Source organism: Lycium ferocissimum, chromosome 2 (genome assembly GCF_029784015.1).
Source record: "Lycium ferocissimum isolate CSIRO_LF1 chromosome 2, AGI_CSIRO_Lferr_CH_V1, whole genome shotgun sequence".
NCBI lineage: Eukaryota > Viridiplantae > Streptophyta > Magnoliopsida > Solanales > Solanaceae > Lycium > Lycium ferocissimum.
In genome coordinates, this window is record NC_081343.1 from 61,783,480 (window position 1) to 61,805,440 (window position 21,961).

General features: G+C 33.1%; 1 protein-coding gene and 1 pseudogene across 1 annotated transcript; both read right to left on the reverse strand.

Annotated features, from left to right (window-relative positions):
• Positions 1 to 7,732: 7,732 nt before the first annotated feature.
• LOC132048285 (anthocyanidin 3-O-glucosyltransferase 5-like) lies at positions 7,733 to 9,948 on the reverse strand. Its single transcript, XM_059439193.1, has one exon. The coding sequence runs from the start codon at positions 9,400 to 9,402 to the stop codon at positions 7,915 to 7,917; it is 1,488 nt and encodes a 495-aa protein (XP_059295176.1). The 5' UTR covers positions 9,403 to 9,948; the 3' UTR covers positions 7,733 to 7,914.
• A 5,458-nt stretch (positions 9,949 to 15,406) lies between these two features.
• Positions 15,407 to 16,749, reverse strand: LOC132048286 (anthocyanidin 3-O-glucosyltransferase 5-like; annotated as a pseudogene).
• Between the last annotated feature and the right edge of the window lie 5,212 nt (positions 16,750 to 21,961).

Genomic DNA, 21,961 nt, shown 5'->3' on the forward strand with positions numbered 1-21,961 from the left:
CACTTTTCCTAATAATCTCATAGAAACTAAATTGGTTTAAAAATCTTAGGAACATGCATGTACCACCTCAGTTAATGTCAATGTTTTTCCAAATATGTGTTCAAGAAGAGAATTTTCCATTCCAAGAACTTGAGTAGTTCTAGAATCACCAACATAAATTTATCATTCTTTTTCTTCAACTTGGGTGTAGAACACAAAATTATTTTAGCACAAATATGCTTAGTAGCACCAAAGTCTAACACCCAATCTCTTACACTAGCCACAAGATTCGCTTGAGAAATGACCACAACAATTATATCATCCGCTTAGCCACACTTATTTTACTTAGCGGGATTATCATTTCTCCGAATCTTCTTTTACATTGAGAGATATAATGGCTTAGTTTGCCACACATGTAATTATAGTTATTTTCACGAGAAGATTTTCTTATTGACTTTGTGTCAACTAACCACGTTTTCTTTTCTCCAGATATAAACATAAAATATTGTCATACCTTATTAGCCTTTCCAAGACATGCACATATAAAGTTCTCAACCTCTTCTTGGTACTTCCCAAACACGGGTGCATGGTTACTGACATTTCCCTTACCTTAGGAACTTAGCAAAGAGAGGCCACAAGCAACATACTCGACGTCCTGCCCAAACTGTCGTGGACCAACCGATTCCACCAAGTGCATCCCCATTGTCCCCCAAGTAGTTCAAGTAATATTTCGCTAGATGCTTTATTGGAAATATTATAAACCGTATTCTCCGTAAGAATAGAGTATAAAAATATCCTTAAGATTGTTGGAAATCTTACGAAAAATACTTTATTACGAACACGTGCAGGGACTTTTCTTCATCACGAACACTTGTAGGAACTTCTTTTACACTTGAGGAAAATGATCACGAACAATTGTAGAGAATTTTTCGTAGCTCGAGGCATACCAATGCACTTGCCCTTAAGGATATTTCACCGTATGGGTGTATCCCCAGGATTCAACAAGCTCTTCTAAGTACAAAACTAGGAGCCGTAATCTAACAAAGATTTATCTCAAAATAAAACCCGACACACAAAAATATGGGAGGAAGAATTTTTCTTGATGTATCTCTTTCTACATCCTTCAACAAATGAAGTAAAAGAAATTATATAAGCAAACCAAACGGAAAGAGGGCAACGTTCAAATTTAAGGAATATTAAAAGCCTTAAAGGCTAGCTATTCAATGTGTAAGAATTGATAAATGAGTGAATACTCATTTAACACAAATAAGCTAACGGAACAATGGGTGAAGGATATTTGTTCTTTGTGATAAGGAAAGAGATTAATGGATTAATAATTAGTCATTAAGGCTATTCAAGAGCAATGTCAAATTTTTATTACAAAGACGTTACTCTGACTTTGGAAATATTCAAAGATGATTATTTTATTTTTGAGATATTATAATTATTTTTATAACATGTTCAATCATCATTGTTGAGGTCAACAATATCAAAATTTCTTGGTTATCGTACCCAAAGAAATGTATGTAGCCATTCGATGCATGCGTTGTCCTTTTTGGGACATAACCATGAAATCGTCTTACGTTAAATAATCCTGCGCTAGCTGACACAAAATGCACGAGTTCTCTGATGCCCCGAATCATGGCCTGGGCGTAACACGGCACTCGGTGCCTGACTGCATGTGATCGAGCGAACCAACTGGCTGGCTGAATCAACATGTGAGATCAAAACATACTGAATACGGAAATAACATTAACACAAGCTGTTCTACTAAAAGCTGACTGAAATATCATAAATGCAGAAATACTGGTAAGTCTGAAAGTCTGAATAAGTAGCCGACAAGGCTAACACAAAAGCTACTAAACATCCGACCGATCGGGACTATAGTATACAAGACTACTAAGAAAATCTTGACCGCTAACTGTTTATCGGAACAAGGCCCCCGGCATATATACCTTACTGATTGAACTACTATAAAGACTGAAAGTATGATAACGCCCCGAGGGAACTGGGGCTCACCAAGTAGCTGATATGAGAATGTCTTAGCAAGCAGAATCGTCAACCTGTAAATCGTTACCTGTATCGCGAGATGCAGGCCCCAGGCAAAAAGGGACGTCAGTACATTTGAATTGCACTGATATGAAAGCAACAGAAAGAAAGAACTGTAACTACTGAAACTGAAAACTGAACTAAACAAGAAGCAAAGATATGAATACTCCTTGTTCTGACTGAGAACCCACATTTTATCCGAGTAAATAAGTTACGGCCTCAGGCCCAATATATAAGTGTATAAGCTAAGACCTCGAGCCCAAGTATACGTATACATAACTACGGCCTCAGGCCCAAGATGCATAAAGCAAAAACTACGGCCTCAGGCCCGAATATATGTGTTCAACATTCAACAATTTATATGAAGGAACTGAAAATCATACTGTAAAACATGATGCTAAAATATTGAGTTGAGTTACATGATACTGAAATACTGAATAGAACTAGGCTGAGACATGTATTCATGACTGATTGTGAGAGCTAAAACTTTAACTGTTGACGAGGCCAAAGTGCATAGGAAATTTCGCTCGTACTCTGTCAAATTCTAATATAGTTTAAGATATTGTCCCACAGAGATTGAAAAATCTATGCTATAGACTTGTAGTGTTTTTACTGCTATTTGAGAGAATTAGATTGATGAAAGGAGAGTAGTGACTTAAATTTGTAAATTACTTTAACAAAAGAAACAACTTTCAAAAGATTATTTTAAAAGAGAGAGTTGGGAGTCGTTGAATCCACTTAGTTTATATATGACAATAAAACCTTTTTTTAGTAAATTCCACAAAACAGTAGAAATGGTTCCTAGACTTGATTTGTGTTATGAGGAAGTCCTTAAATCAATAAACTTATTTGAAACAATCCCTCCGCGAGAATTAGAATTGAAAGAAATAAAATAGAGATCCCTCAAATCAATAAACTTATTTGAGACTGTCCCTCCGTGAGAATTAGGACGGAAAGAAATAAGATAAAGATTTAAACCTAAGACTTAACTTGAAATAACCCTCCGTGAGAATTAGGATTAAAAGAAGCAAGTTCAAAGATTTGGAATAATATATGACTAAAAATTATTATTACATATATATTTTATGTGATTATTATAGTATATTAATTTCCCTCCTTGTTAGAAGTACAAATGAATATAACTATAATCATAACACAAAATATACTAAGTAACGATAATGATTAGTAGAATATATCATTCCAACACAAAGTATGACGCTTAAATAATATCAAGATGAGGAATAACTAAAATAAGATAATATAACATCACATTAAGTTTTTTCAACTATCCCAACAAAAAGAGATTTCTCCATTATGGAGTTAGAAAAGAGAAAATATGAATTTAAGAAGCTAGAAATATTGAAAGACTTGGAGAAATATTTTTACTACAAAGGAAAGAAGAGAGAATAGAACAAGATTAACACTTTGTCTTGTAATTTTTTGGATGATTTGTAAGCAAAATAATGCTTCTATTTATAGGAAAATGTAGTGTCTCCCCCTACGGGTGCATTCCTTGAAGTAGCGCTCACATCCGTGACCTTACTTGACGGGTGAGAGTACAACAATAGTTGACGGGTGAAAGACTTGCAACTTCTTTCTTGATGCCCATAGTTGACGGGAGTGAGTATAACAATAGTTGACGGGTGAAAGACTTGCAACTTCTTTCTTGATGCCCATAGTTGACGGGTGTGAGCATGAAAGTGGCGGTGACACCCGTGGATTTCAACACTTGATGGGTGTGGGATTATGTAACTTCTTTCTTGATGCCCATATGTAAAACTCCACGGTTATGACTTATGAATTCGTGGTTGCACCTATTGAATTCTTTGCTTACTTCTTTGACAATTTGTTTCTTCTCTATTCTTCTGCAGTACTCTTTTTCCTGTAGAATTTGTTAGAAAATATGCGAGAATAGGATATATTTATTCATATTTTATTTAAAAACTTATTTTTACATACAAAATATCATGAATAATTTATATCCATCAACTGTACATAACATACTGAGTATTCTAGATTGTGACTCGTGGGCATCAACCACAAGTCTATATTGATTACGTACTGAGCTCACAACGTTCGGAATGAAAGTCATGAACGAACTACGAAAATAGGGAATAGAAGTTCTGCAACTATTCAAGGAACTAAGCTTAACTATAGTTCTGAGGCTTAGTAACATTGTAAAAGAACACTACGGAGGGAGAATCATTAACATTCTCAAACATAGAGAGTTAGCCTCACATACCTTAATTCCGGCCTTTGAGCGTAATACAACGCTCGTCACCTCTTTCAACTTTAATCTATAGCAATACAAGTCAAAGGGATTCCATATTAGCAATAATATCCATGCTTTGGTCATCTAAGCATTTTATCAAACACTTGGTGGGCATAAAGCTCTACAACCTTCATTAATGGTATTTTCTTCACCCAATTCCCATTCTATTACTTCTAGCTAATTCCACAATTTCAATTAGGTGTAATTAACACCATTTGTCATCACCTATATGATTACAACAATCTCAAGTCAACAATCCAAAACCCTAGCATAGTTTATATGATGCTCTTTATCAAATCCATTTACTACTCTTCGAAGGACTCATCAATTCATAACTATAAATGATTAGAGAGTACAAGTATTACCTTTTTGAATTTCTATCTCCTTGAATTCGAATGTTAGGATTTCGACGTCCAACAACAATATTCCAATCACAACTCTATGGATTAGAAGGGTTTACTCAAGTTAGAAAGCCACTAGAGACTTGAATACAACCTATAATCATTGGAACTCACCTTGAAGGATTCTTGAGGCTTGGGACTTGTTATCTCTTGCCTCAGAATGATTTTCCGTGACTAGTGGTGTTAAGGAATGAACCCCAAACTTAAATATAACTTAACACGCGAAAACCCGAAATCTGACCCAAAACCCCAGCCCACCCGTATGGGCCCACGACGCGTGGCCAACACAGATCAGGCTGAGATTCAGAACCTGATATTTTCACTCTGGGCCTGCGACGAGTGGCCAACGCGGATGCAGGACTGCCCCTATGAGAGATTTTTGACGCTCATAACTTCTTGCTCCGCTCTCCGTTTTGCCTGATCTTTATATGGCTGGAAAGGTATTTCTACGTACTACAACTTTCATTAAGGGAACTTTCCCACATTCTCAATTAATCAAGGTGTTATGGCTGCCCGAATTAGGCCTGTCAATCATTTTCGCAAAACGATCAAACCTTTAACATTTCCGTTAAAACTCTAATAATACAAGTCTAACCTTGGTTCTAGGATACATGGTGTAACAGGTTCTGTCTTGTATTATTAGCATCCCCACAACCCATATGAATACTTTAGAAATGACAAACCCAAGGAAGTAAATTTGTAGTTGAGATACTTTGAGTAAATTTGTAGTTGAGATACTTTCTCCATTTTAAAATAAATAGTGTTTTTACTATTTTATTTTGTTTCAAATTAAGTGGTGTTTTACATAATCAAGAAGACGTTAATGATGTTCTTTCAATTTTATCCTTGTTTAAATAAAGGGAGTTTTATATAATAAAAATAACTACTAATTAAAGAGCTACATCTTTTTCAAGATATTTATCAAAAATAAGTTAATAAAAATATTACTTCATCGAAATGAGCAGTTTCCTTAAGAGGTATATCCAAGCTAAAAACATTGAAAAGTGTTCCTCTATTTATTATGAAAGAGAGGGAACACTGAAACAATGAAAAGTGTTCTTCTATTTTTTTATTTTTTTATAAGGGTGGAAGCCAAACCACCTCCCCGCATACCTTAACTAATTTGTAAAGAATATCCTCGTTAGTACGTGTATAGATAACTTTTTTTATTACTCTTAGTGCGTGTATAGATAACTTTTTTTTATTATTCTTAGTGCGTGTATAGATAACTTTTTTTATTACTGTTAGTACGCGTATAGATAAGTTTTTTTATTAGTTATTACTGCAATTTAAATAAATACAAAAACATTACCTTGAAGCAATCCTTTTTTCAGTTTAACTAATATACTAGTTGCAGGAGGCCCATGCTAAGTCCGGGCCCAAACTCAAGATAAAAGTATATTACTTCCTCCGTTTAATTTATATGAAGATGTTATTATTTGGCGAGGCAAGTAATTTTTTCTTTTGATTATAATTTTCTCAAACTTCTTAAAAATATTTTGAATCACATCAGCTATATTAACTTGTAGAAAGACTTTTAGGTAGCTTTTCAATATGCATATTTTGGTTTAAAATATTTGAAGAATCTATACAAGAGGTCATGGACAAATTAAATGTTTGACCCTCGAACTCCGAACACCTTCAAATAATTTGGGACAAAGGAAGTAACTTATCTTAAATAAGTTCATGTGTCACATTTTCTACCGCGTAATTAATTTAATACCTTGAGCACAACCCTTAATAAATTAACTTTATCCTAAAAAGTAAGAGGTGTTTTTAATAAATCATCCTTAATTAAATAATACCTATTTGATACTCCCTGCGTCCCAATTTATGTGATATTTTTCACTTTTCGATAGTCAATTTGACTAAATTTGCAATTTTCAATGTGATATTTTAAAACAAATGAAAAATCTTATTATATAAATTTTTCCTCATATCAATTTATTGAAAAAATGTAGTTTAAATTGTTGATCAAAGTTCATGTAGTTTAAATCTCGAGAAGCAAAAAGTATCACATAAATTGAGATAAAGGGGATGATCTTTAATTATTTAAAAATTCACTTATCAAAATAAGATTAATTTGAAAGAAAAGAATTAACCTTCTAGATTATGAAAAAAAAGAACTTAGCTTGGGTTAAATATAAAAACTAAAAGCACCATATAATATAAACTGGGAAAGGGTAATCTAATAAAGGGGGGAGAAGATATACTTAAAAAGTGAGTATACTACAACACCAATTATAATCAGTGGCGGAGCCACATAAAGCCTAGGGGGTTCGACGAACTCCCTCGGAGGAAAAAAACACTTTTTTATGTATATATAGTAGATATTGAAATTGCAGGCCAACCAGATGCTTACTTTTTTATATTTTGAACCCCTCGGTGGAAATTCTGGCTCCGCCACTAATTATAATATCTCGAAAGTTTTCCTCAGTTGTCAAATTATTTGATGTTAACAGATATAATGTCGAAATGAATCAAGGGGCAACATATAAAACGTTAAAAAAGGACAATATTAAATCTTAAAGTTGGACAAACACGTGTCACTTTTTAAATGTGGAACGCAAGGGAAATTAAACCAAAAGGTTGTTGGCTTTTTTGTAATTACACAAAATCTCTAAACAACTCAACAAAGAGGACAGCTCTCCCCCAAAGAAACCAACAGCTCTCTAAATTCCAAAATGCCATAATTAGCCCTGTGTGGACGACCAAAAGTGTCCTCTCGTATGTATATTAAAAATCTCGTTTGACTTACGGTATTAAACTCCGCATGATAATTACACACAACAAAACCATAAACCAACAAACACAAAGCATTTTTTAACTTCATTGAAATTTAAACTCTGTTCCCTTATTCTTTAAATTTTTTTAAAAAAAATAACCGCTACGCCACACTGTATTGTTCCTTAATATATTTGTTCTAAAAGAATGAGAAGGCCCATTCGATACATCCATCTTAACTATAGGACAACATATTATACAATCAAGGTATGTATGCTCTTTTTGTTACCATCGACCATAGAGATCATACACGGCAATCAACATTATTCATTCGTTGCTTCAAGCTAAGGTCTCTACACTTTCAACGAGACTGCTTAATTATTACTACAAATTATTCGAAGAATATGTAAATTACAGTGGATAAACAGCATAACATAGAAAATTTTTGGGCAATATATATAGCCCTAATTACCAAGTTGCTTACCCTTTTTAGATAGTTACATCGGACGTGTTTTCCTTGGAACCATGGATTCTTTTCTCAATGTCTTTGAGGAATTCACACATTGAATTGTGAGAGGAGTCTCCTACATTTAGTGCTTTCTCTGCACTCATCTTCAGCTTCTTCACATTTTCCCTCAATTCCTTTCCTTCTTTATATTGCATTACCGTTCTCACCAATTTCTCTATTTCTTCCCTTTCCACCACTTTCTTAGTTGGTAACACCTTTGGCCTAACAGCCACTCCAAGTTCCTCGGCAAGCATAGTCGCATTTTGTCTTTGTTCAGCATATAACGGCCATGCAATCATTGGCACACCATTTGTTATACTCTCAATGCTCGAATTCCATCCACAGTGTGACAAAAATCCTCCAACTGATGGGTGGCTCAAAATTCCGGCTTGATCCGTCCACATCTGAATCACCAATCCAAAATCTTTCGTTCGACTTAGAAAACCTTCTGGCAAATACTCAGGAGTGCCATTGCCACATTTTCCCGTCGTGAAAAATGACTTGTCTGCACCGATCTCAGACGGTGGCCTTACAACCCAAACAAACTTCTGCTGGCTTAACTCCAACCCAAAAGCTAGTTCCGCTAATTGCTCTAATGAAAGGGTCCCACCACTCCCAAAAGATACGTATAGCACTGAAACAGGAGTTTGTTCGTCCAACCAATTGAGTACAAAGTTCCTATCGTCATCATCACTCCCTTCTATGATGATATGTTGGTTGTGTCTTCTTAACGGTCCAATCGGATAAACCGGTGAATTCACGATCTCTTTTAATATTTCATTTTCTCGAAGCGCTTTGAGTGAACCGGTCTCCACATCTTCCCAAGTGTTCATCAAGATCCCATCCGACAAACAGAACCCAGTCCCAAGTACTCTCATGTACTCGTGATAATCCTGATCGTTCCGGTCCAGCATTGGATCAACCACATCTTCCGGTCGAACCGGTTTGCAACCCGGGATTTTCAAGGGTTCGTCTTGCTCCACATATTGACCTTCAATTTCTTTGTCAAGAACAGGACAGTATACAGTCAAAGCAGTAAACCATGCAGTCGTTGGAATATACACATACTTAGGTAATCCAAATTCTTTTGCAATTGGCAAAGCTTCAGTGCAGAAAAGGTCAACAATGAAAGCATCCAAAATATTCTTCTTGCCAAATATCGCGGGCCTAACAACAGGTAAAGTTTCACGTACAAGTACGCAAAGTTGATTGACCATTTTTGTGCTGGAATCGATAAGGTTGGAGATGTCTACAGCTGGTATTTCAACTATATTAATCAAATTTGAGCTGTTGGCAGATTTGAGAATCTCCGTTTCTGCCAGAGAGCTGCCGGAGGTAATAACAAAAATGGTGACAGAGACGTTATGGTGGGTGATGAGGCGGTTACCGAGGGCTAATACGGGGATGATATGGCCTAAGCCTGGACTTGAGAGTATACCAACATGAAGAACTTGTTGTGAGCTACACATTGTCACAATATTATTTTCTAAGGGATTTGTGAATGGTACAGAGTAAAATGAGATGAGATGAAGGTATGAAAATGAGAACAGAATGAAAAAGTTGATTGTTGCGATTGATATACCTATAAAGCATTTTTATTGGTGACGTCTTATTTCTTGACGTGTATCAGTATATGTACATTGGCGACATGTGATAGGTTAGTCTGTTATAAATTTCAATGCGGTACGTAAGTAAATAATTTATTATCAACAATAATAACTTACTATATATACCTCAATTCTAAGTAAATTATTAAGATCAGTTTATATAACTTTTCATTCTTCATATCGCACCCGTTCAACTCTCTCAGCCCGTTATGAACAATTCATCTACCTGCTAAAAACAATTGAAGACTAAGACTAAATAGACAGGGGATATATTTCTTTTCTTTATTTAATAAGCATTAGTTTCAACATGTCTGTTTTTGGTCATTTAAAATTAAGTTGAGGGCAGTTTCCGCCTTTTGCTTATAAGCTGGGTATCGGAGGATGTTCACGTGGTTATTATTCCAACAGCCACAACGGACCGACCTACAAAACGATATTTCTGTCAACTTCTGTTCTTTTCTAATTTGTTCATTCTCTTTTAACTTGGTGGCCTATGCCCGTGCTGCACACGGGCCCAATACTTCGGATTATAGTGTATTTATATATATGTAATTATGTTTAGGTAGTGATAATATATATATATATATATATATAGTATGTTCAAAATACGATTAATATAACATCAGTAGTTTTACATTCCGTATCTAAAACTTTATTATATTCGTAGCAGTACTATTTAAAATTTATTAATACTTTTAAAAGAGAAGACTTGTTTAAAAGGAAACTATTTTCTCCTTTGAGATAAAATAATAGCAATATTTAAGATCGATTTGATACTTTCAATTTTAATTCGATTAATTTAAAGGTGTAAAATACTTATTATTTTTTATCAAATTTTGATTTGGATAATTCTAATTCAAATTATTAAATTAATTTTACATGTTTAAAACGAAACAAAGTAGAAATTGATTTTCTATTTAAACGAAGAAATGCTATTTTTTAATTTTTGGTAAATATTCTCGGTTTAGCTCATTTTACTTGTCATGTTGTGTTTTGCATGGTTTTTTAAGGAAACGTGAATTAGAATTATAATTTGACTAATTTACCTTATTCATTATTTGATCTTCATTTGATATTAATCTCTTTTCATATTTATTAGAGTAAGAATAAAAATAAAAAAGTAATTAAATTGTATTTTATTTTTTAAATATATATATTTTAGTATATTTATTTTAGTAAACATAACAAATAAATGACATGGCGGAATAGCAAATACAGCAATTAAATATTTTGAAGAAAAGTAATAATATGAGGTCCATGTTTTTTAATGTGCAATAATTTCATTTGCTTTCACTAATGGGTTAATATGCATGTGGCAATGAATCCACTATTATTGACTTGATGGGGATACTTTGGGAATTACATGAACATTGTTTGACTTTTTAATATATGGGGTGCACGCATTTTTTTGTTTGTTTTTGACGTTGCTTTTTTTTTTTTTTTTTAATATGGGGTCCACTTTTTTTTTCATGAGTTTGGAGAGGGTGAGGTCTACCTTTTTTTTTTTTTTTTTTTTTGTTTTAATATTTCTTGGCATTTTTAGTGTGGGGTCTACCTTTTTTTTTTTTTTTTTTTTTTTTAAGAGTGACTGACGACGAAGCATGGGTAAACCGATGCTTCTATATAGTAGAAAAATAGAAATATAATAAAGTATTTCTATCTACTTTTTAGAAGAGTTGGTAATATAAAGTATAAAACGTCATTTTTTTGCCCTTAAATAAAAAAGTGGGTGGGATCACAAAAGATTTTTTTGCCCTTAAATAAAAAGTGGAACCGAACACGGATGACGATCTTGCCTCTATAAACCAGCTCTTCTATATAGTAGTAATAGTAAAGTAATACATATAATTTTTTTATCAAATTTTGATTTGAATAATTCTAATTCAAATTATTATATTAATTTTACATGTTTAAAATGAAACAAAGTAGAAATTTGATTTTCTATTTAAATGAAGAACTTCTATTTTTTATTTTTTAGTAAATATTTTTTGTTTAACTCATTTTACTTGTCATGTTGTTTTTTACACGTTTTTTTAAGGAAACGTCAATTAGAATTATAATTTCATTAATTTACCTTATTAATTATTTGATCTCCATTTAATACTATTTTTTCTTTTATGACATTAATCTCTTTTCACATTTATTAGAGTAAGGAAAAAATGAAAAAGTAATTAAATTCTATCTTATTTTAATATATAAGTATTTTAAGTATTTTACTGTACAATAATTTTATTTGCTCCCACTAATGGGTTGATACGCATGTGGCAATGAATCCATCATTATTGATTTAATTGTTTGATTTTTTAATATAGGATGCACTATTTTTTTTTTAACATTGTTTGGTTTTTTAATATGGGATTCACTTTTTTTTTTTAATATTGCTTAATTTTGTTAATATGAGGTCCACTTTTTTTTTCCCGTGAGTTTGGAGTTGGTGGGTTCCACTTTTTTTTCTTCTCTCTTTTTTTTTTTTTTTTTTAATACTGGTTGGTGTTTAATATGAGGCTCACATTTTTTTTTTAATATTAGTTGTTGTTTAATATATATGGGGCCCACATTTAAAAAAAAAAATTGGAACGGACGACATTTAATATTATTTTTTCTTTTATGACATTAGTCTCTTTTCACATTTATTAGAGTAAGAAAAAAATGAACAAGTACTTAAACTCTATCTTATTTTAATATATAAGTATTTTAAGTATGTCATTGCATAATAATTTCATTTGCTCCCACTAATGGGTTGATACGCATGTGGCAATGAATCTATCATTATTGATTTAATTGTTTGATTTTTTTAATATAGGATGCACTTTTTTTTTTTAATATTGCTTGATTTTGTTAATATGGGGTCTACTTTTTTTTCCCATGAGTTTGGAGGTGGTGGGTTTCACCTTTTTTTCTTCTCTCTTTTTTTTTAATACTGGTTGGTGTTTAATATGGGGCCCACATTTTTTTTTAATATTTAGTTGTTGTTTAATATATATGGGGCCCATAACTTTTTTTTAATATTAGTTATTGTTTAATATATATGGGGCCCACATTTTTTTTTTTTTTAATTGGAACGGACGACGAAAAAGTGAGCCCAACCGGCTCTTCTATATAGTACAAATACAAATTTTACTTTTCTGATTTGTTCATTCTCTTTTAATTTGGACTCATCATTAGTTTTCTTTTGGAGGAATATAGGATCTAGGACAAAAATCTTTAGTATGTTATCGTTACACCCTGTTAATTTCTAAAAAGTTAATGGTTCTTTCGGCTTGAATTTTCTATGATTTTAAGGTTCAAATAGAGATCATGACCTTGAGAAAACTCTTTTACATTCTCTGTTTCAATCACTTTTAAAAAAAAATTCAACTTCGACTTGGATCGACGTCATATAAATATTTTTCTATCTAATAAATTGAAAAACATAGTGTTTGAGATATAAATTTGATAATCATATACTGATTCTCAGTTTACTTCCTCCTTCCTTTTGCTCTCCACATTTTCAGAGGTAATCCTTTTTTATTATATGCAATTTCATACCAAAATAGAAGCTAAATAAAAAATAACGGTTCCAACATTCACAATAGTGGGCCAATGCTGGCATGGGCCATACTCACCTAGTATTTCAATATAATGAACAATTCATCGACCTGTTCAAAAGAATTGAAGATTGATCAAGTTTTATGTAGCCAAAAGTACTTATGATCGAAAATTGACCCATCTTTTACGAATAAATAAGTGTTTTTGGTCGTCAGGCAGTACTCCTTGAGGTAATTTGACAAAGATGAATAAATTACGAAAATTTGCTTGGTTAAATTTTTGTCCTCTGCGATCATTTGCGGCCAATCCTTACTACTAACCACCTCCACCCCCACAACTAGCACCGCCGCCAACTACTACCAAAACATCGTTAACCACCACCAACTACTAACATCAACCAACTCCACCATCACAATCAGCACCCCTCTTCCAACCGTCAGTCACTACAACAGTACCAATCACTACAACACCAGCGACTTCCACCATCACAACTATCACCACCACTATTACTATAGCCACTAACACCATCACCACCATAACTACAAACCATCTCCACCATCACAAGCGAACATAAATATTTCATTTTAATCAATAATGATTTTATTCTATCAAATTAATATATCTATTCTATCTATTCTAATATAATTACTTTTTTATTTGAAGTGTATATTTACTATAATTACAAATATATAAAGTATGCACATTCAAGTGTTGAAAACTAATCTTGCTCATTCAGTGTTCAGATTTAGAAACAATATCTTAATTATTTAGATGTGCATTTAGATTCAGATGCTATAATTTTAATGAAAACAAATGAGGCATAAGTTGACAGCCTGTTACTTATACCAATCCTAGATGACAGAAAATGCACGGGTTAGGTCTGTATTATTAGCCTCGCCACAACCCAGGCCAGAAATGACAAAACTAAGGGAGTAAATCTGAAGTTGAGATACTAAAAACAAGTCAATGAAAAGTGTTCCTCTATTTATTTATTTTCTTGTAAGGGTGGTGGACAAACCACCACGCCCCTTAATTAGTTTATAAACTATACTCCCCTCAGTGCATGTATTAATTTTTTTGGGGTTAAAGTACCCTATTAGGCAGGGTAAGTATTGGTACATCATGTATTGGATAAAGTTTTTCTATAAAATATAGATAAGTTCAAGAAAAATATCACATATAAGTAATTGTTTTTTCTGTGCAAAGATCTATCTCGTTTGATTTACGGTATATTAAATTCCACATGATTGTTCCTACATAACTAAACTATAATATCTCATGACTCATTTCAATTTTATTAACCGTTATGTAACCCTGTATTGTTCCTAAATTTATTTGCTCAAAGTGGATGAGAAGAACCGTCCGGAAAATGCATGTTAAAATTATATACAGGACAATATATTAATTCAACCAATGTACGCTTTTTCCGTTACCTTGCGTACCATCGACCTATGATCATGCCTGTGCTAGTACATATACTTTTATAATTTTCTTTCGCCACTTGTATACCAAGTTTAATTGTGAAGATTTGCAAGTTATATAAAGGAGAGAAATATCAACCCAAGCAATTAGATTGCTTATTACAAATTATTCGAAGCATACTGTAAATAATTACAATACATAAAGTGCATAACACAGATTATTTTAGGCCGATATATTAGCCTTTATTACCAATCTGCTCAACCCTTTTAGACAGTTTCCTAACACATATTTTTCTTGTAACCAAGCATTTGTGATTCCTGTTAATCAAATAGTAATCTGTTTACATAAACTAAAGAACAATATGTTTATTTCGAGCCCACAGAAAAACTATGTTTCCTTAAAGAATTTAATCCCCTCACAGTTGCCAAAGGTTTGGATTAATTCTTCCCAGGATAGAACGAAATTTTATTCTGCAATACCGGCAATGGAAATTGCAGAAGTTCGGTTTGGATTAATTCTTCCCAGGATAGAACGAAATTTTATTCTGCAATACCGGCAATGGAAATTGCAGAATTTCAGCGAACTCAACGAATGGTAGTAATCACACGACACTTACTGTTTTCTTGTTTTGAAACGAATGCAGTATGAGGGGAAAGGAAATTGCGCAAGAATGCAGTATGAGGGGAAAGGAAATTGCGCAAATTTATAGCCTGTTATTTTGATCTGAATAGGTGTGAAAGTGCCTGTTCGGTGAAGGAGATGACCGAAATTTAATGAATTAAGTTAAATTTCGCGTGAATTAATTAATATCCGGATTGGAAATATTAAGTAACGAAAATGGAAATAATATCAATTAGATCATTTGACCAAATCCGAGCGGAGCGACGACGACGGCGCGAGGGGTGATCCTCTTCTCAACCCTTTATGAGCTAGAGAATGTGTTGCTTAATATAAGCACACACATAACACTTTCAACCACCAATGTGGGAGAAGTGTTCATTTGAAAGGTTGTTTTTCAAACTTTCATTTCCCTCCACTTTTGTTTCCCTCCATTTCCCAATTCATACTTCACCTTTAAAATCCCTCACTTAATGCATTCGTAGACTTTAAACTTAACAGCATTCTCTTCTGAATGTCTTTGAGGACTTCACACATGGAATCATGAGGTGAGCCTCCTATACTTAGCGCTTTTTCTGCACTCATCTGGAGTTTCTTCAGCTTTTTTCTCAATTCCTTTCCTTTTATATATTGCATTGCCGTTCTCACCAATTGCTCTATTTCTTCCCTTTCCACTACTTTTTTGGCTGGTAATACCATTGGCCTGACAGCAATCCCTAGTTCCTCTGTATGCATAGTGGCATTTAGTCTCTGTTCAGCATATAACGGCCATGCAATCATTGGCACACCATTTGTTATGCTCTCAATGCTGGAATTCCATCCACAGTGTGACAAAATCCCCCAACTGACGGAGGGCTCAAAATTTGCGCTTGATCCGTCCAAACGTGAATCACCAATCCAAAATCTTTAGTCCGTGTTAGAAAATCTCCCGGCAAGTACTCAGAAGTGCCATCGCCACCTTTTACCGTTGTGAAAAATGTCTTGTTTGCACCATCTTCTGATGGTGGCCTTACCACCCAAATGAACTTCTGCTGGCTTAATTCCAACCCAAAAGCTAACGAGTCCCACCACTTCTGAAAGATATGTATAGCACTGAATTAGGAGTTTGTTCGTCCAACCAATTGACTACGAAATTCCTGTCACCATCTAGGATTTGTTTGTTGTGTCTTCTTAATGGTCCAATTGGATAAACCGGTGAATTCACGATTTCTTTTAATATTTCATTTTCTCGAAGTGCTTTGAGTGAGCGGGTCTCCGCATCTTCCCAAGTGTTCATCAAGATTCCATCCGACAAACATATCCCAATCCCAGGTCCTCTGATGTACTCGCGATAATCCTGATTGTTAAGGTCCAGCATTGGATCAACCATGTCTTCGGGTCGAACCGGTGTGCAACCTGGGTTCGTCATATAGACCTTCAATTTCTTTGTCAAGGCCAGGACAGTATACAGTCAAAGCTGTAAACCATGCACTGGTTGGAATAAATACATAGTTTGGTGAAAAGGTCAACGATGAGAGCGTCAAGAATATGCTTCTTGGCGGATACCGCGGACTTAACAACATGTAAAGTTTCACGTACAAGTACGCAAAGCTGAGTGACTATTTTTGTGTTGGAATCAATAAGGTTGGAGATGTCTACAGCTGGTATTTCAATTATATTAATAAGATTTGATTTTTTGGCGGATTTGAGAATATCTGTTTCGGCCAGAGCGCTGCCGGAGGTGATAACAAAAACAGTGACAGAGACGTTATGGTCAGTGGTGAGGCGGTTTCCAAGGGCTAATACGGGGATGATGCGGCCTAAGCCTGGACTTGAGAGTATGCCAACATGAAGTACATGTTGTGAGCACAGCTGTCAATATGGACTTAGCCCGCGAGGCCGGTCCAACCCAATCGTTTATTTAAGTAGGGTTGGGTTAAATTAAGTGCATTTTTTTTATAAGTGAGGCCAAAACCTTCTTGGCCATTGACCTTAAGCAAAATCGAGGCCGTTCTCGAGGCGTAAAAGATTAATAAATTAATTAATTTTTAAAAAAATATAAGTAAATTAAACAAAAAGATAAAAAGTAATGAGAAAAAAGAATGTACTTACTACTAAGTAATAAATTAGAAATTGGAGTAATACTTTTTAGTCTTAGAATTTATATTATGTTTAATTTCTTTTGAACGTGATCTGAATTAGTGATCAAAAATAATGTTTTTTTTATTTGTTCTCTTTAAGATTTGTGCAAGAATGGGTGGTAGAAAATTCTATTTCATATTGTAAAAGTTTCATATTCAAATTGTACTAAAAATCACTTAGAAAATATTTTTTCGGAAGACGAAAAAACTTAAAGCTTACCATTCCCAAACCGCGCCCACTTCAGACCCAAGGATTTCGCCATTTTCGCTTTCGCCGTTCAATTAAAAGGATCAGCCTGTCCTAGCCCATTTAATTCTTTAACCCTTTAGGACTGGGTTGGATTGGGCTGGGCTATCTCATTTTGACACCTCTAGTTGTGAGCTACCCATAATCACTAGTATATTTTGAGAGATTTGCGAATGGTACAGAGTAAGATGAGATGAGACGAATATAATGAAAATGAGAAAATAATGAAAAGTTGATTGTTGCGATTGATATATTAATAGAGTATTTTGTGGTGACTTTTATTTCTTAAAGTGTACATTTGCGACATGTGATTGGGAGTGTGGCCGACACTGTGTGGGCAGGACGTAGGTAATTTATTCTCAACCATAATAACTTACTATGCTTCAATTCTAAGTAAATTATTAATGTCAGTTACAGTATAAATTTTCAGTGTTCATATCCCACCCTTTCAGCTCAACTCAGCCCAATATGAACAATTCATCTACCTGCTAATAACAATTGAAGACTAAGAATAAATAGTTTTTTTTATAATTAGCAGTTTATGTTGACTAATAAGCTTAAGATATTTTTGTTAATATTAGAGTAACTGTTTGTACTTGGCCGAGGTATCAAAGTACTTTCGGAAATTTTAGCCAACCAAACATTTGTTCCCGTGAATACTCTCATACAACAGTTGGAAAGAAAATTGACGTACGCATAACCATTTGTTATGATGCAAACTGAAATTGGAAATCGGAAAATTGAAAATTTTAGAAGTCATTACTATTATATATAAGCCACTAACTAGAGGAGCTTAGGGTCAGCCACTGAATTTACCAGTGTGTCCTTTTGCTGATGTAACTATCAACGTTTTAATCAAAACAATCCTGCTTTTTTGTAATATGGGCCCATGAAGTTATAACTGTAATTGTAAACAAATGAAGCAGTTCTATTGGCTGAAAAAATAGATTACTGTAGCTCATTCATAAAATCTTTGTTGTGTCGACCATATTGTCCTTTTACTAACCCCTCTGTACGGTGGACCACTTTTGAATTCTCAGCTTTATGCATGTGCACTCCATTACTCCATTTGCAGCTTTTAAAAGTTCATTATTCTTTCTATTTTATCTCATCTGCTGTACTCTTAGCTTCAACGTGTATATAGTAGCTGATCGATAGTATTTGCATAACTATTAACAAACAAAAAAAGTATTAACAAACAAAAAAAGCACTCCACAACAACCCAAGGAATAGGTGGTTTATATTCACTCCAAAATAATGAATAAATCAAGACTACTAATCAGCAGACTATTCATAGTTATAGAGTATAACACAGCAACAATAATTTATATATCACTATTCAATCTTTGCATACAAGATTAGAAAGAATATTCATGAACTCCTTTTAAATGCAACTGAAACAACTTGCATGTTTCAAGTTTTCCCCTTTGTCCTCTTTATCAACAAATTGTTTCGGATTAAAGAAGATTTAAAAGCTTATTTGATAGTATTATCTAAATTTTGCATTAAAATCCTAAAAACTTTTCCTGTTATTTGATGAGCACAATTGTAAGAGCCGAATACTTATTTGTACTATAATAGTTGTGTTGCGATGTATCACAAAACCCACTATTATATTTCTACAAACAAAATTGATGTCATTGCTCTGCAGGTGACAAAACTTAAATGAGAAAGAACAATTTATCAAAATATATATATATATATATATATATATATATATATATAGTACATTAAGCAGGAGCTATCAATTTTTTAGAAGCGTCATAAATTTCCATAAAATTCTTTTTCCTTACAATTTTAACTATAGCAACACATCATGTTTAAACTTTAAAGGAATCAAGCGAATGAAATGTTGATAGTTGTTTGCGTAATCCATTAATAGAAGCTGAAAAACTCTTAATTCTATCATTAACTTTCACTTTAGCATCAAATTTCAAAGGAAAAATTCCATGCAAACATATTCAATAAAAACCCGACAAAAAAGGAAGATAAAGTTGCCCCACTTGAATATTGAAACGATAGCAGTTTTATTTCATGTATTAGAATGTCCGTATAACTCCATAATTCCGCAACCCAACTGTAAAATAAATTAAAAAAATCACGTTAATATTAACTAGAGTTACTTCATGATCATAAATTAAAATTGAGATTAAATTTGCTGATTATAGCTAAAAAATATTAATTAAATTGATTTATTCTAATTTCTCGTTATTAGAGGTTGGGCAAAGACAAAGACTCCGCTTAACTTTACCTAGTCATCTAATGTACACTTTAGCCTATAGGCTATAGATAATAAATTTCAATTTCAGATAATGCACAAACGAGGAAAAATTTGCTGACTTACGAAAGACATACAATTGTATGTGTGTATCTTTAATTATTTATAGGCTATATATATAAATTCCAATTTCAGATAATGCACAAACGAGGAAAAGTTGCTGACTTACGAAAGACATACAATTGTATGTGTGTATCTTTAATTATTTATAGGCTATAGATATAAATTCCAATTTCAGATAATGCACAAACGAGGAAAAGTTGCTGACTTACGAAAGACATACAATTGTATGTGTATCTTTAGTTATCTCCATACATGTAGCCGTGTCATGACCAATTTATGAACTACCATATATAAGCCTTTTCACAAATTAGAAGCTGACATTTTCATGCAGATACGCTATGATTTGCTTGTTGAATATGATATTTAACAAAATGTTCACCTAGTTTTATATTTGAGGAGTTAGTTGAAAGCGCTCAATTAGTCCAAATACGCACAATATTGTAGAATCGTATTTAAAGCAATCTGTTACTTGTGGAAGCAAACACATAACAGTTTTGGAGGCGAAATCTAACTTAGCTAATTACGTACCATTTCTAACAATATATAAGAACAAATTACATGTTACAATTAAGTATAGCCAACTCAATGATGTGATGTACAATGTAAAATGGAGAATATATAAAGGAGTTAATTTTCTCTTTTCTCCAGCACTTAATCAGATGTTAGTGACACCAGTATTTGCAAGAAGTAAATACTTTTGCACTGTCCAATAATCTTCCACAAGTTACGTATCTGTCTTAACATCTCCATTTTTACCCTTAATAACCTACTTCAAGAAAATTTGAATCAATTCGAGCCCAGCTTTGTTTGATACGAAAAGGACACAAATGATCATCCGGGTGAAACTATTAACACTCGATGGCTCAAGAATCTTAAAAGTCATTTTTTAGTCCTTTCAAAATAATTCTATTTTCTAGTCATTTTTTTAACTAATTCCAGCATATGTATATAAACTGTATCATTGTTGTATATATATCACTACTGTATATGTATAGAAAATGTATCATACGTATAGAAATTGTATCATTGTTGTATAGGATATGTATCACAACTGTGTATGTATAGAAAAAATGTATCACACACGTATATAAACTGTATCATTATCGTATAGAATATGTATCTCTAAAGTATATATATAGAAAATATATCATTGTTGTATAATTTGTGTATAATAATTGTATAAGCAACGTATAATTTTTGCTTAATTAATGTATACTTACAAAATGTATCATTGGTGTCTAATTTCTGTTTAATAAATGTATAATTAATGTATGCTTAATAATTATACACATATTATACATGTTTTGGGATATTTTTTGAAGGCTTAACATGATTTTTTTTTGTCAATCTTTAGTGGCGACTTTAGTCGGCACAAATAGTCTTGTTCTTTTAGTAGCGAACCTCTTAGTGATGACTTTTCGCTCTTTTGTGGCGACAAAAGTCTGATTTTTTTCGGTAGTGAATGGGCTAGGCGGCTAGCGCTTGGTATTAATTTGGACCAAATGGCCAACTCGGGACATTTGCTTAAAATGGGGCCTTTTTGGGCCCCTTTTTTTTTTGGCCGGTGGTCACACCCTGTACTTTTCCCTTGTTGAAGGGTCAATAGTATTCCATTTGGGGGAATTGACACAATGGTACAAGTTCTACATAAAATTGGCATCTTTTTGACCCAAAACATTTATAGCAAAAATAGTCCTAAAAATAATGGCATTATGTAGCCAAATTTGTATTCAACCCTAAAATCATGCTAAACAAAATATTCTTTTCTCTAAAATCAGTACATATTCCCCCCTAATTTATAGTAACATAATCTTTCATAATAGAATCCTTCTATCAAGGTGTTTACTTGGACTAAAATTCATTCAAATAATATTTCAAAAGAATTTCTTCCTACTTTTTAGCCAAATTAGCTCCTATAATGCTGAAGACTTTCTTCATCTTCTATATAATATCCTATATAACGTCTATATTCTATGGTCAAAATACATCAAGAAAAACATTGATTTTTCTTTAAAACTTAAATGGTTATAATTCTGCATACTTAACGTATAGTTTGGTATCATATTTGTATCATTTTTTATACATAACAAATATGCATTGATTAATAGTATAATAATTATTTGTGTGTATATATATATGTGTGTT